A 14,487-nucleotide genomic window follows, 5' to 3' on the forward strand; every position below is an offset into this window, starting at 1 on the left:
ACTAACCAGCTTGTCGTTGGGCTATCTCACCTGAGACCACACCTGGGCCCTACGACCTCTTTAGGCGTAGGCCAAATCCTGCCTGAGGGAATCGTGACCCCACTAGGCCTAGACTTTGCCCTCTTCACAGGGCTTCAAGTTCAAACCAGACCACCATCCGGCCTGGCGCGGAAGAGACGCTGGACCTGGCCTGAAACCAGCGCCCTCAAGCGATAGGGCACAGACTGGGAGGGAAAAAATGCGTGTTGAGAAATCACCCTGGGGGCGCTGTGGGTCCTGACGCTGGGACATGGGGATCACTTAAGAGACCCCAGGTGGGCTCCCTGCTGTGCGGAGGCTTGCGGAGGGAGAGCCTGAGGACACACGGCCCCGGATCCTTCCAAGCCTCTGTCTGGATCAGGCCCAGGACATCCCTGGTAGGGTGGCAGCCCCTCCCGCTGGAGGGAGAAGGCACATCTGGGTTAAGATTCCAAATGCTGCGAGGACGGGACAACGGTGGCCCGGGCGGGGTCTGCGCGGGGACACACAGGCCGGGAAGAAGGAAGCCGCAGACTCTCCGGCGGGCAGGGCCCCGAGTGGGCCAGGGGCTCGAGGGAAGGCGGGGCCGACTCCCAGCGCGTTGGGGGCGGGGGTCCGCGCCGGGAATGCCGCGCCGTGGGGATGGGCGGGGCTGCCCAGGCCCCGCCCCCGCGCAGGTAGCCAATGGGCGCGGCGGCGCCGGGTGACGGAGGGAGCCGAAGTGCGAGTGCCGCGGCGGCGGCGGCGGCGGACGGCCCAGCCGGAGCGCGAGGGCGCGGGCGCGCGGGGGGTCTCAGTGCAGCGCCGGGGACCCCGGGGCCCGGAGGCAGCGCAGCCCGGGGCCGCCGAGAGCAGCGCGAGCGGGTCGGCGGCGGCGCGATGCCGCTCGCCCAGCTCAAGGAGCCCTGGCCGCTCATGGAGCTGGTGCCGCTGGACCCGGAGGTGAGTGAGAGGGGCGGGGGACAGGCGGCGGCGGCCGGCCGGCCAGCCCGCGGATCCGCACAGGGGCGGGGCGGCCCGCGTCGTCTCTGCAGCCCCGCGAGGACGCGAGTGCCCTCTGGTCTCTAGCCCACTGGCCGGCTCCACCCCCCTGTGCTCCGGGTGTGCGTGTGCAGGGCACGGTTCTGCTGGACGCTCAGTACCTCCTTGCAGTAGCCAGGAGAGGGAACCCCACGGGCTCTCGAGATTTGACACCCTAAGCACCCCTAGGACTCGTCCCGCTTATCATCTTTTGGGAGCTGTGGGAGTTGCCCCAGTCATTGCAGAAGGGAAAGGCTTGGGTCAGATGTCTGAGGTTCTGTTAGAGACAAGGATCATGGGAATCTGGTTTCTCCCCGTATCTTCTCTTCAAGAGCTCTCTTCGTTCCTCCACTTCTGACCTTAGGAAGGTAGCCCTTCTGGACCGTGGCAGTTATGGAATGTGGGATTTTACCACCTCTGGAGTGGGGACCTCCTGGTTTCCTTTGCCCTAATGCTAATGACACACGGGTCTCCTCCTTCAGGTTATGCTGAAGAGAGGGGAGAGCCCTTAGACCTTGTGAAGATTGTCTCTGGGGAAGAGACCCCGCATCCGTCTTCCTCTCTCCCTCCTTCTTCCTTTCCTGGAGAAAAGGCTGGGCCCTTGGGCAGTGTGGCTTCTACCATCTAGTCTCTCCCAGAAGCAGCTCCTATCCTACCAGGGCTTTGTGGTCCAACCCTGAGCATGTAGGAGGCCACTTTTGGTGGTGTCCAGTGACCCTGGGATCAAGGTCAAGTCTTAAACCAGCAAGTTGAAAACTTTGCCCTGCTCTCATACTGGGAAGGAGGCAGGTGAAACTTTGCCTTAACTGGAGCTGTTAGGGTACAGAAGACAGATGGAGACCTCACTTGACCCCAGAACCTAGATGATCTTTCTGCTGGCTTGAACCCTTACCTATGTTTGGGACCTCAGGGCAGTCACCATCGGTCCTGCCTGTCAGGGCCACAGGTAGAGGGATCCACAGTGGGGACCCCAGGTCTTCAGGCACCCAGAGCATGCTGCCCCTTTAAAGGGATGGGCTACACTGGCTATTGGAGGGTGGGCGCGGCTGGATTAGGTAACCAACCTGAAGGCGCAATTTGGAGTAAATTGTTCTGGGATCCCTGCCATGGGGTTTTTACAGGCCCTACACAGCCCTCAGAGGTTCTCTCGCTGACTCACCCTGGTAGGTGAGGAGCACTGCCCTGTGCAGCCCCTGTTGCCTTCCCCCCCACCTCAGGGCTGGGCACAAGGCCTGCGGGAAGGCTCAGAGGTGTATTCCTTTGCCTGGGCACGCCCCTGCCACCTGGGCCTCCAGAGGAAGGTCGAGCTGAGCTGGGTATGGTTAGGGAGGGACTTAGCCTGGCGATTCACAGTGTTACACTAGCAGGGAGGGTAGAGATCTGGTAGCCCTGGCCTCCTCCAGGGCAGCACTTCCTGCTTCCCTTTGGGAAATCCTGAGGCCACAGCCAGCTTCATAGGGGCCAGGTTAAACCGGAAACTTCTTAGTTTGAACACTGTTGCACCTGAATTTGGGGAGAGGAGACTGTCGGATTTCCTGGGATGGGGAGAGGAGTTTACAATGAGTTTTACTTCAGAAATGCTGAGTGGCCCGTAGTCCATGTTCCGGCTCTCTTGGGCTTCTCTTTTCACTGCCACAAATGCACTTCTAAATCTGCTTCCTGGGCCTGACAAGGTGCAAAACCCTGGGTACTGCTGTTGGTGTCCCCTCCCCCCGGGCCATGGAGGTGCCAGTGGACTGGGTGTTATTGTCTGGGTAACAGGAGCCATGGGGCAGTGAGGGTGTGCATTCTTACTTGAGAACAGGGCCTTGCTGTTCTTAGTGCAGATGGCATGTAAGCGATACATGTGCCTGACCCGCAGGTACTGGCGCCATTGTGGGCAGCTTCTAGCCAGGAAGGAAGCAGGTAAGGGGGCTGGCAGGGGCATTTGGCAAAAGAGGTTTGGGATCTGAATTGCCCTGCCTTCCCATTGCTATCACCAAAAAGTGGGCTGCTGGGCCCAGGTGGAATAAACCAGTCCGAAGTGTGGGTGAGGATGCTGCCTGGGTTTTCTTGGTTTGGGCAAAAACAAGAGAGTCTGGTCTCCAGGCCCTATCCTGCCAGGCTTCACTATCTGGTGTCCATGGATGTTATATGACTTTAATTTTCACAACTTCTCAAGATAGAAATTATGACTCCCATTTTCAGAGGGGACAGCTGAATTTAGAAATGCTGGCACCTGCATTAATATGTGGGGCAGGATTGGAACTCAGGGCTCTTGCTGTTTCCTACCAAGCAATGGAGACTTAAAGATGAGCATGGGCTAGGTTTAAACTGGCACAGGTGGCAGGTACTCCAAGAGCAGCTCCGGATGTTGGCACAAACTTCTCAGTCCGCAGGGCCCTTGTCCAGCCTTGGCGGAGGGCTAGCGGTGTCCTGGCACTTGGCCCCCAGGCTCCAGCAGTGTACAGGGCTGCCAATGCTGGGCTCAGACCCCAGTTCCTGGGGCTGCTTCCTGCCTGCGGGGCATGTACTATCTTTCTCCATCTGTTCTGTTCTGCTCTTGACTTTTCCAGGAGCTGCTCTGCACCCTTAAGTGGGAAGAGGCATGTCTTCCGACTCTGGGAAGGGGTGCAGTGCTCTAGGGGTTCTGAGCAGGTGTCCATCCTCCCAATTGGTGCTCCTGAGGAAGAGAGGAGAATGGAGTGCTCCAAGAAGCCAAAGGTCTAGTCTGTTCCTCAACCCCTTTCCTTCCTTTCCTTTCCTTCCCTTCTTCTAGGGCCTTGTTTGTGCTAGACAGGCACTCTACCTCTGAGCTAAACCTCCTCCCCATAGGCCTTTTAAAAAATTATTATTAAAGATTTATTTGTGTTATTCTCATGAGTGTGTGTGTGTGCGTGCGTGCATGCGAGCATGTGTTGGTGTCAGCAGGAGCATTGGATTCCCTGAAGCTGAAGTAACAGGCGATTGTGAGCTGCTCTACATGGGTGCTAGGATTTGAACTCAGGTCCTCTGGAAGAGCAGCAAGTGCTCTTAACCACTGAGCTATCTTTCCAATCCACCCTAGTCTTTTTAGGACTTTATTCAGTATACTATACGGCTGCTGACAAGGTAGATGTGTCGTCTTGATATGGAGAAAGAAACCGAGGCTCAGAAACGTGACGTGACAGGTGCAGGGTCTAAGTAAGAGCTGAGTCTAGTGGCCGTGGCTTTGTGGTTACGTGGCTGTGTTCTTTCCACTGTCCTGCACACCTGTCAGAGCAAAAGGACAGATGCTCTCTGCTGTGTTCTCTGCCCCTTTTCAGTCCTTTATTGAGGACCTTGGGTATCCACTCTTAGAGAAATGGTCCATGAAGATGACACCTAGTCTAGGATCCTAGCCAAACAAGTCTTGGGATGGGGGAGGAGGGGTTCCTGAACTCTGCTAAAAATAAACAAACAAACAAATGCTTGACACTTCTTGCTGTGTCTTCTCTCCTTCATCAGGGATTTAGGCTTGCAGACACATGAGTTTGAGTTGTGATCCCATGGCTGCCACCTGCTAGCTATGACAAATCCCTGAGTGCTGAGGCTCAGCTGAAAAAAATGGGGAAACAAGAACCTACTGTGGCCTCCTAGGTGACCTTGCTGGGTTGACTTTTCACCCTTCATGTTGGACCCTGACCCAGTACTAAGGAGCTGATGAAGGACAAGTCATGCCCCACCTCCTGAGTTTCCTTGTGTGCTCAATGTCTTGAGCACATAGGAAAGACAGAAGAATTAGAGACTGTGAAGGGGGTAGGGTTTGAATTCAGCCCCAGGAGATCAGAAAGGGTTTTCTTGGTAGGGTAAATCACTATGCAAATGCTCGGTCATACTCAGGATGTCAGCTCATTCAGTGGAAGCCCCAAAGAGAGCCCAATAGTGCTTGCTTTGATGGGATATATACTAAAACTGGAATGAACTGGGTGGTGGTGGTGCATCCCTTGAATCCCAGCGCAGGCAGATCTCTGAGTTTGAGGTCAGCCTGATCTACAGAGTGAGTTCAGGACAGCCAGGGCTACACAGAGAAACCCTGTCTCAAAAAAAAAAAAAAAAAAAAAAAAAAACAACCAAAATGATACACAGAAGAGTGGCATGGTCTCTGGGCAGGGATGGCACACAAACTCATGAAGTAGTCCATCTTTAAGATGACTCTTGGTACTTATTATTGCGTGTGCATGTATATGTGCATACGTGGGCACTCCCACATATGCAGGAGCCATAGGACAGCTTTGTGAGGTCAGTTCTCCCCTTCTACCCTCCCCTGTATGCCGGGGATCAAACTTAGGTTTTCAGGCTTGGTGACAAGTACCTTAAACTGATGAGCCGTCTCGTTAGTCCAGCGTTCCGTATACCTAAAGTTTGAGAAAAAAGGTTCTTTTTGGCTGCCCTAAAATGTTGTAAGGTGGATGAACATGTCAAAATTCGTCACCTTTGTCAAGAGTGCCCTTCAGGTGAATGTGGTGTGAGCTTTCATGGCTGGCCACTTGGACAGACATTCTTGTGGTAATATTGTCTGGCTTACTACTTTAGCAGACCAGAAAGACAAATAATTGTGTATGAGATAGGAACCAAAAATAAAATAAAAGGGACAGGAACAAGATAGTTGGGTGTGGTAATAATAATGGCTACTGTGGCTCCTGCTTGGGCCGGTGACATGCCAGGTGTGTGTATTTATGGGCTTGATTCATTGACTGTGGCAGCTGCCCGTGAAACATTTGATTTTTGTCTCCCATTTTACAGGTGTGGAGACTGAGCTCTGAGAAGGAAAATGACCTCCTCAGGGGTCATTTGCAAATTGTAGAAGCCAGAATCTAAGCCCACTTCCTAATCCTTGTGCTGGGTAGTTGGAGATGCTGGCCATGGGTGGGTTTCATGCCGAGGAACTGTCTCAGTCACAGTGACTAGCCTAGTCTCAGTCACAGAGCACCTGGCGGTTTTCAGCGAACAGCCTGAGTTGAGTGTGGTTGAGGAAGATGGGCGTGTGGAGTACTTCTGGAGGGCTGGGGCAGGAGCTGGTGGGCAGGCTGTTTGTGACTGTAGGTGGGACATCTGTGACATCTATTCTGGGTAAACTGAACTCAGCAAATGATCTGTCCAGCCCTGCCCCTAGGCCCTGACCAACCTGTCCCTTCTCCTCAAAGTGTGTGTGTCTGTGTGTGTCCGTCCGTATGACACTTGGCTCTTGGGGATTACTAGGGGAATCAAGGGGTCTCAGGGCAGGAAGGATGACCTGGCAGGCAGGGGCAGCCACTCCAGAGCAAAGGGATTACATGTAATAGGGAGAATATAGCTTACCTGCTGCTGCCAAGCAAGGCCAAAGCTGCCCTATGGACCTGGTTCTTGGCTCCAAAGTCCCGGCCTTTGGGAGCTTCCTCTCTGTTTCACTGTATTCATTCCCTGCCAGGAAGGGTGGGGACAGCTCCTTCAGTTGGGTTTCCAACCTCATAGCATGTAGGAATAGAGAAACTAGCTATGGTACACCCAAGATATGTAGTTTTTATCTGGGGGGGAGGGTAAAGTCCAGAAGAAACAGGATAGCTCAGAGGTGGGCCTTGCACCTGCCTCTCCCTACAGGGAGCTCCCTGGCCGTGGTATAGGCCACTCTACAGCAGGCCGTTCCTTAGCAGTTCCTAAGTTTGGGGCCACATTTCAGATCACTGCTTCTCAGTAGGGTGCTACTTTTCAGGTACCCTGCTCTACCTCTCGAGCCAGGACCTAACTCCCAGGGCTGTCAAAAAGACTAAACAGTGCCAAACAGTGAGCCCAGCCTTGGCATGTGGCAGGCACTCATATCTGCTCTCCTGGGACTCCCTGTTTATTGGGAAGGGTGAGTCCATATGTGACCAATAGTACAATAGAGAAATGTAAAGGTGTGGTGAGTACGGCCATTGCTTTACCTGCTGAGGGTTCTCAAAGTAGAGCAGGGCCCAGGGAAGTCACCATAAGGGACACCTGCCCCAACTTTGCTTTCTTCCACCCTTATAACAATTTGGGGGAGTAAGTGGTCCAGATTGGGAAACTGAGGCCTCTCCTAGTTAGTTAGTTTGCAAATAGTTGCACAGTCTGCCTTGGCAGAGAATGGCTGTGTTTGCCACTCCTTTCTCCCTAGGAAGGGGTACTGTTGGAGCTGAGACTGAAGATGATGGGGAGTTTGGGAGGCAGAGGGAGGTTGGGTGTTCTAAGCCCTGGGAATATTCTTCCTGGGTTGGGAGGGGCTGTTGCTAGAGAACTTGATTCTTGCATAGTGACGCACAAGTGGAGGAGACCCGTGTGGAAATGGCTGGTCCCTATGACCTCCCGGGCTATGCTGTTGGGAACAACCAAGAATGGAGAATCCCAGAAGGTGAGTCAGGACATCGCCCCTCATTCTGTTTCTCTTTTCCAGAATGGACAGGCTGCAGGGGAAGGAGCTGGACTTCAGCCATCCAAGGTGAGGACTGGGGACGGCAGGTGAAATCATGGCCATGGAGGAGACAGCATTGCTCTCGTCTGGAAGTGAAGGCCCTGGCCTCGCATCCTTTGTGTAGCTCAGCTCTCTTCCTCTGACCCTGTCTCTATGCTCGGGACAGAGCCCACTGGTTTCAGCTTTCCTTTCCCAAAGATGAGGGAGGGCACTGTGCCCAGAAAGGGTAGGGAACATGTACAGGATCCAAGAATTGTGGTTGTCTGTCACCCAGGCCACAACACTCTCTGGTTTGTGTACTTGTAGTTTGGGCCTAAGGAGTGCTTGGAGAGGTCTGTGTGCCCTGCTGATCTCCTTGGCGGGTAGGACTGGGTGCAACAAGGACTTGGGAACATTTGAGCCTGTGAAATGGAATTGTGGGACTGGACACCTGGTGGCTCTTCTATCCTAACCATGCCCTGTGCCTCCCAGATGCTTTCTTGGGTCTCCCACCTCCTCCAAAACTTAGCTTATTCCCTTCCCCCAGCTGTCTCTACTCCTTGCTGGCTTTTTGTTTTGTTTTGGTTTGGTTTTGGTTTTTTGAGACAGGGTTTCTCTGTGTAGCTTTGGAGCCTGTCCTGGCACTCCATCTGTAGACCAGGCTGGCTTTGAACTCACAGAGATCCACCTGCCTCTGCTTCCCGAGTGCTGGAATTAAAGGCATGCGCCACCAACGCCTGGCGGCTTTCTATTTTTTAAAAATACTATTTTATTTTTTGAGACAGGGTCTTATTGTGTAACTCTGGCTGGCCTGGAACTCACTATTTAGACAAGGCTGGCCTCAAACTCAGAGATCCACCTGTCTTGACCTCCCAGGTGTTGGGATTAAAGGTGTGTGCCACTATGCCCAGCTCCCAAAATGTATTACACTTTTTTTTTTTTTTTTTTTTTTTTTTTGATTTTTAGAGACAGGGTTTCTCTGTATAGCTATCCTGGCACTTGGTCTGGAGACCAGGCTGGCCTCAAACTCACAGAGATCCTCCTGCCTCTGCCTCCCGAGTGCTGGGATTAAAAGCGTGTGCCACCAACACCCAGCAATACTTTTGTTTGTTTAAATGTTTTTCTTTTTTTTCAATTGTATTTATTATGGATACAGTCTTGTGCCTGCATGCCAGCAGAGGGCACCAGATCTCATTGAAGGTGGTTGTGAGCCACTGTGTGGTTGCTGGGAATTGAACTCAGGACCTCTGGAAGAACAGTCAGTGCTCTTAACCCCTGAGCCATCTCTCCAGCCCGCAATACTTTATTGGATAATTTTGTGTGTGCATATGCATGTCCCTAGATGTGTTGAGGTCAGAGGACAGCATGCTGTTGTCAGTTCCCTTCTCCTGTCTTGTAGACGCCAGCGATCGAACTCAGTTTGTCAAGTGTGGCAGCAGCTACCTTTACCCACTGAGTCACCTTGCCAGTTTCCCATAGCTAAAAATTCCTGTGTGACCTTAGTTGGGTACCTTGTCCTCTCTGAGCCCGGCTTTCTCATCTCTGTAGTAGGAAGAACCACACCGCAGTCACCGACAGCTGTGACATCACAGAGATAGTGGGCTGTTTAAGGGGCTTTGGAAGCCCTCTGGGCAGGGTCTGTGCAAACCTGGGTTCCATGCACTCCACCCCACCCAGAAGCTCTCCCGCTTTCTGAGTCTCTGCCCTCACCTATAAGTTGGGGAATAAGGCCTTTCCCAGTGGGACTGAGTGAAGGACAGATGAGGTACAAACTGCCAGCCACAGTGGGATTGCTCTGGTACATGGCTCAGCTCTGCTTCCTGCCCTCAGCCCCACCTTCTAGGCCTGGGTCAGCCCAGCTGTAGGCTCGACCTTTGATTTAGAGTCAGGGTTGGTACTAGTGTTTACATTGATTTACTTTCCTAAGATAAGGTAACAGCTGGGTGTGGTGGGGCTTTGTGAGAGAAGTAGGCCCCTACCTTCTCCTGCTGTTGGTTACTATAACAACAGAGCCTTGGGGCCAGTAAGCCATGTAGCTTGGACATTGGTTATCTCAGACCCTGTCTGGAGATTTCACCCACAAAGGAGCTGCCTCTTATTTCCTTGTAATAAAACGAGGGAGGGAGCCGTGGTGTCTTAGTGGAGAACTAGGACTTACTTCAAATCTTGGGTTTGAAGGTCCAAGGAGTCAGAGTTAAGGTTTTAGGGAACTAGTAGTGAGCTCAGTTTGTTATCTCAAGAGTCTAAGGGGCCCAGCCTGGTGGTGCTGGCTGAAACCCCAGTACTTGGGAGGTAAAAACAGGAGAGTCGGAAGAAAGCCATGCTCTGGTGCCTAGTGAGCTTTAGACTAGTTTGGCCCACATGAGACCCTGTCTCAAAATCAAACCAAAAGGTTGGCTATATCTGGGAGGGAGCTTGTCCAGGCAGGTTTGTTCACACCATGAGGCATTGCACCGAGGCTGTAGGTAGTGAGGTAGTGGGGCTCTCAGATGCCACATGGTGGGAAAAGCTGAACTTGAGCCTTGCATCGAGCTAGAAGCTTTTTTATTTTGGGTTTTTGTTTGTTGGTTGGTTTGTTTTCAAGACAAGGTTTCTATGTAGTCCTGACTGTCCTGGAATTTGCCCTGTCGATCAGACTGGCCTTAAACTCAGAGATCTACCTGCCTCTGTCTCCTGAATGCTGGGATTAAAGGTGTGGGCACCACCTGGCATCAAGCTAGAGGCTTTGTGCTCACATACCTTTTAAAATAACATTTTTATTTTATGTGTAGGGGTGGGTATCTTACCTTCATGTATGTCTGTGCCTCACATGTGTGTAGTGCCTGAGGAGGGCAGAAGAGGGCGCCAGAGCCTCTGGAACTGGAGTTAGAGATGATCATTAGTACTCATGTAGGTGCCGGGAATCAAACCTGGGTCCTCTGGAAGAGCAGTCTTAACCAATAAGCCATCTTTCCAGCCTTGTATATAGTGTTCAGAGGTAGAATAACATTTTCCAGACTAGAAAGTTGAAGCCTTATGTCACACAGAGCTGGAAGTCAAGCCTTGTTTGTGTCACATTTCTCCCTAGCTGGTGAATCCAGAGTGAAGAAGAGGAAGAGCACTGGGCGTGGGGGGGGGGAGCAGAGGGCTAGCACTGAGTGCTCGCTCAGCCACAGCTGGCTGGAAAATCCTTAGTGGCCACATCTGGGTTTAGAGCACTAGGGGATAGAACAGGCATATTCCCCTTCATCACTGTTTCACTGAGAGACACCCCCAAGCCTCAGAGAGCACCCACGTGTGAAGGGAGGTGGAGACAGGAAAACTGGTTGGTGCTAAGATGGGGAAACAACATGGTTCGGGGCACATAGAACCTACACGTAACACTTCCTCTCCTCACACCCCATTCTTCTCAGGAGAGTGGTTAGTGACCTGAGCACATCCTAGCCTCAGCCAGTGTCATCTGAGCTCTTGACTGAGTGTGAACCAGAGAGAGGTATCGCCTGTGTGTGACAGGTGAAGGAAGGTTGGGCTGGCACCGGGGTATCCAGCTACCTTCCCTGCAGAGTTAGCATTTGGCTGGGCTTTGAGTGGCAGAGGATAGAGGCATGCCTTCCATGGGAAGTGAGACAGGGCCAAAGACTTGGGAGCCAGGAGGTCTAAGTTCTGTTCCTGTGGCGCCTTTGCCTTGCCTGGGGCAAGTTGCTCTTTCAAAGGGCAGAATAGAGCCTAACTATGAATGCAGAAGAGCCATGACAGCACAGGACCTTAATCACAGCACTCAGAGGCAGAGGCAGAGGCAGAGGCAGGTGGATATCTGTGAGTTCGAGGCCAGCCTGGTCTGGTCTACATAGTGAGTTCCAGGTCAGGCAAGGCTGAATTTCAAGACCTGTCACAAAACAAAAGGGGAACCAAGCCGTTAGGGCCACCTGGAAGAGAGAATGTGCCATGTGCAGATTAAAGCGTCCGAGGCTTGTGCACAATGTTGGTATCTAATGCTGGCTTCTATATCCGTTACAGCTGCAAAGAGGGTTGGGGCTTAGCATCAATGGTGTAGGGCGAACATGCCTTGGCTCTCTTTAACTTCTGTATGCTCAGGATCTTCAGGAACATCAGGGCTCTACTTACTTTCCCTCTCCCCTCTTGGGAGGGGACTGGGCAACCTGGCCCCCTCCTCTGGCTCTCTCTGGAGCTGGACCCCTTTGAAGTCCCGAAGGTCTATTTTGAGAGCCGAGTATCTCCCGTCTCCCTTCCTCTCTTCCTGTTTATGAAACCCTGAGCCCTCCCGGATTCCTTATGCTCCCCTGGCCCGGGAGCTTAGGCAGGATGTGACTCTGGGCTTTAGGGAGCGTCAGGCAGCCTCAGGTATTGAGAGAAACTTCTCTTGGATGACCGGAACCAACCAGACTACCTGCTTATTGCCTGGGACACATGCCTGGCTCTTCCTTCAGCCTGCCCTGGAGAGAACCTGAAGTCCAGTAGAGAGAGGTTTTGTTTACAATGTCTCTTTTCTCCATGACCCATTTGGCTTCTAGAGAGCCTTCATCTTAACAGAGGAGGGTGGATACTGAGATAAAGACTCAGAGAGCACCAGGCATGCACAGTCATTGCTCCACTTCTAGGGCGCCTTGCTCACAACGTTCTTTTCCTTTGGACTCTTTGCCTTTGTCCCTTTCTGTCCAGCCAATACCTGTTCATCCTCAAGAGCCAGCTGGACTATCTCATGTCGAAAGTCTTCTCTCCACCTCTGGGAACTTCAGCACCTTAACTGCAGCCCTGTGGCAGGACAGTTGTGTTTTGTTACCGAGTATTTCTTTTTGGAGCTGCCTGAGGATAAGACAAGCCATCCTTAGCTGTGTGTGCCTCCTTAGTGTCCGTCTCCCAGCTGGGCAAAGCAGGGACCAGGAGCTGTCAGCTGTGTCCAGAGGAGAGGCACCGTCTAGTGCTTGCAGCAAAGCCTTGCTGCAGTGTCCGGGTGGGAGGGCGTGTGGGGATCCGTGATGAAGTGCGGGAAAGCACTCAGGAGCTTTGAAAGCACTGAGAAAGCTCAGGAGCAGGCTTTTTAGTTAAACTCTTAGCTGTCCCCTGTGCTATCCCCATGGGCTTGAACTTGTCATTTTCTATCTGGGTCCTGTTTCCTTATCACTAAAATTGGAAAAGGATTCTTCCTTGGGAGCTGTGCCAAGCCCAGGCCTGGTGAACATACTTCAGCCAAGGCTGAGTGGTTAAGTGACCATGTGGCCTGACTTGGTGCTTGGGACCAGCTCCTCCCTTAGGGTGCCTAGGCACGGCCAGACTGCCGAGAGGCATGCTGGGAGTCATACCTGGAAGGGCCTGCAGATTTTGCCAGCTGGGGAAGGGATTATTGGTGGCCATTGGGGCCAGCAACTGACAAGTGGGCTTTACCATAACAGGCAGGACACCTAGAATAGAGCCCCTGGAGGACAAGGATCAGATGGTATGGCTGTGGGCTTTTCATCCTGCTGCTCTGTGGAGGAAGTAAACACAGAGGAAGACTCTGGGGGACAGGGCCAGGACTCAGGAGTGTAAGCTGACGTTTTTCCTCCCCCATACCCGTCAGGCCTCAGGTCCTCACACAGTCCAGCAAAGGCAGTTCTGACAGCACTCTGCCCTGCCCTTCTGCTGCCCTGCTTGCTACAGCACTTCTTCCCTGTTTACAGGGACTAGTGGGTTGAGGGAAGCCTGGCATGGGTGTTTGTGGCCAATCTTCGGGCAAGCTGCCCTGCCTGCAGCAGCAGCAGGAGCTTTGGTCTTGGGTAGGCATATTTCATAACTTCACAGACCGTCTACCACAGACTTATCAGAGCCCTGAGGACAGGGAAGGGGAAGTACAGTGTGCGTGAGGGGGGCATGTGTTTCTACACCGGGCTCTCTAGATAGGGTTTCCGATCATCCGCGTGAGTGTATCTGTTCCTGTGGGTGTGTTGATGTCAGAGGTGGAGCCCCGTAGAAAGGGACGGGCCTGGTCCACGCCTCCCCTCAGGAGCCCATTCCTCTTCTTGGGTCTTCTGAACTCATGTCCATCCCAGGGCTTAGGATTAGTGTGTGTGAACAGAAATAGGATGAGGCAGGGAACTGCCTGCTCTGTGGGAGAAGGAGTGTCTCACCTCCAGCCTGAGCCAGCCTGACTAGCCTTGCTGACTTCTGTCCCATATGTTCTTGGGGAATCCCAAGGGTGTATATTTTTAAGTGCTGAATACATATTGTGTGGGCATCTCATTGCCTTGTGACTTCTGTCTGCATTCCTGTTATCCCTCCATCAGGACAGGAGACAAAAAGAGATGCACCTTTAGGCTCTCCCTGGGGCATAGCATGGGGTCTGCAGTGCCCCCTCCTTATCAGGGAAGCCTAGCCCATCTTGAGTTCCTCCTTCCTGCTGAGAGGGAAGTGAGAAGGAGGGGAGCCAGAGACCCTGCCTTCCGAGCTAGGAAAGCTAAAAAGAAAAAAGCAGAAGTTGTAGGAGTAACAGGCTCCTCTGGCTACCAGCTGAGTCCCACCATGCAAACCCCAGCAGATGTCCCCAGGGTTGAGACAGACTCCGGCTTCTGTCCCAGAAAGGTGAGGAGATGGGTAATTTGTCTCCACAAGTGTCTGTCGTCATGACTCTGGACACAGAATAGGTTTGGGGAAAGCACTCTGTCCCCTGGAGTTTCCGGGTAGCTGCATCTGTCCCCAGCGAGTCTTCTCAAGCAGACAATGCAGTTAAATGGCTGATCCTGGGGTGGGGTGAACAGGAATTGCTATGTGGCCTTGGCTTAACCACAGCCATGCCTTCTGCCGGTTCCACCAGTTGATTCTGGAGGGACTGATGAACCTACAATGTTCTTGGCTTTGACGGTGCATTTGAGACCCTTGGAGCCTCTGAGAGTGATGACTTGGAATGGGAAGTCCCAGACTGAGTTTAGGACTGAGAGAAAGGACAGGCTTGGGTGGGCAGGAAGTGGGCTCTGGCTGGCTTACCTGCCCACCCTTTCCTGGCACTCGAGGCTGCTGACTGCAGTCAACAGGACCCAGAGGAGGGACTTGGCTCAGGGCAGCTCTGTCATTGGTCTGTCTTGAACCTGAAC

The 14,487-nt window shown here is 52.9% G+C and overlaps 1 protein-coding gene across 3 annotated transcripts in view; it reads left to right on the forward strand.

The window, feature by feature from the left end:
* The first annotated feature begins 284 nt into the window (after positions 1 to 284).
* The window catches only part of Rps6ka1 (ribosomal protein S6 kinase A1), a 37,211-nt gene continuing 23,008 nt past the window's right edge, over positions 285 to 14,487 (forward strand). The window contains exons 1-2 of one of the 3 annotated variants that reach the window (XM_027399608.2): positions 285 to 416; positions 7,427 to 7,471. Coding sequence is in view for 2 of the 3 variants with exons in the window: in XM_027399607.2 (XP_027255408.1) it covers positions 898 to 960; positions 7,427 to 7,471 (108 nt within the window). In the remaining variant the exon portion in view is untranslated. Of the gene's footprint in view, positions 417 to 771; positions 961 to 7,426; positions 7,472 to 14,487 lie in introns of those variants that run through there. The other 2 variants (XM_027399607.2, XM_035439535.1) reach the window with 2 other exon arrangements.

This window comes from Cricetulus griseus, chromosome 2, assembly GCF_003668045.3.
Source record: "Cricetulus griseus strain 17A/GY chromosome 2, alternate assembly CriGri-PICRH-1.0, whole genome shotgun sequence".
Lineage (NCBI taxonomy): Eukaryota > Metazoa > Chordata > Mammalia > Rodentia > Cricetidae > Cricetulus > Cricetulus griseus.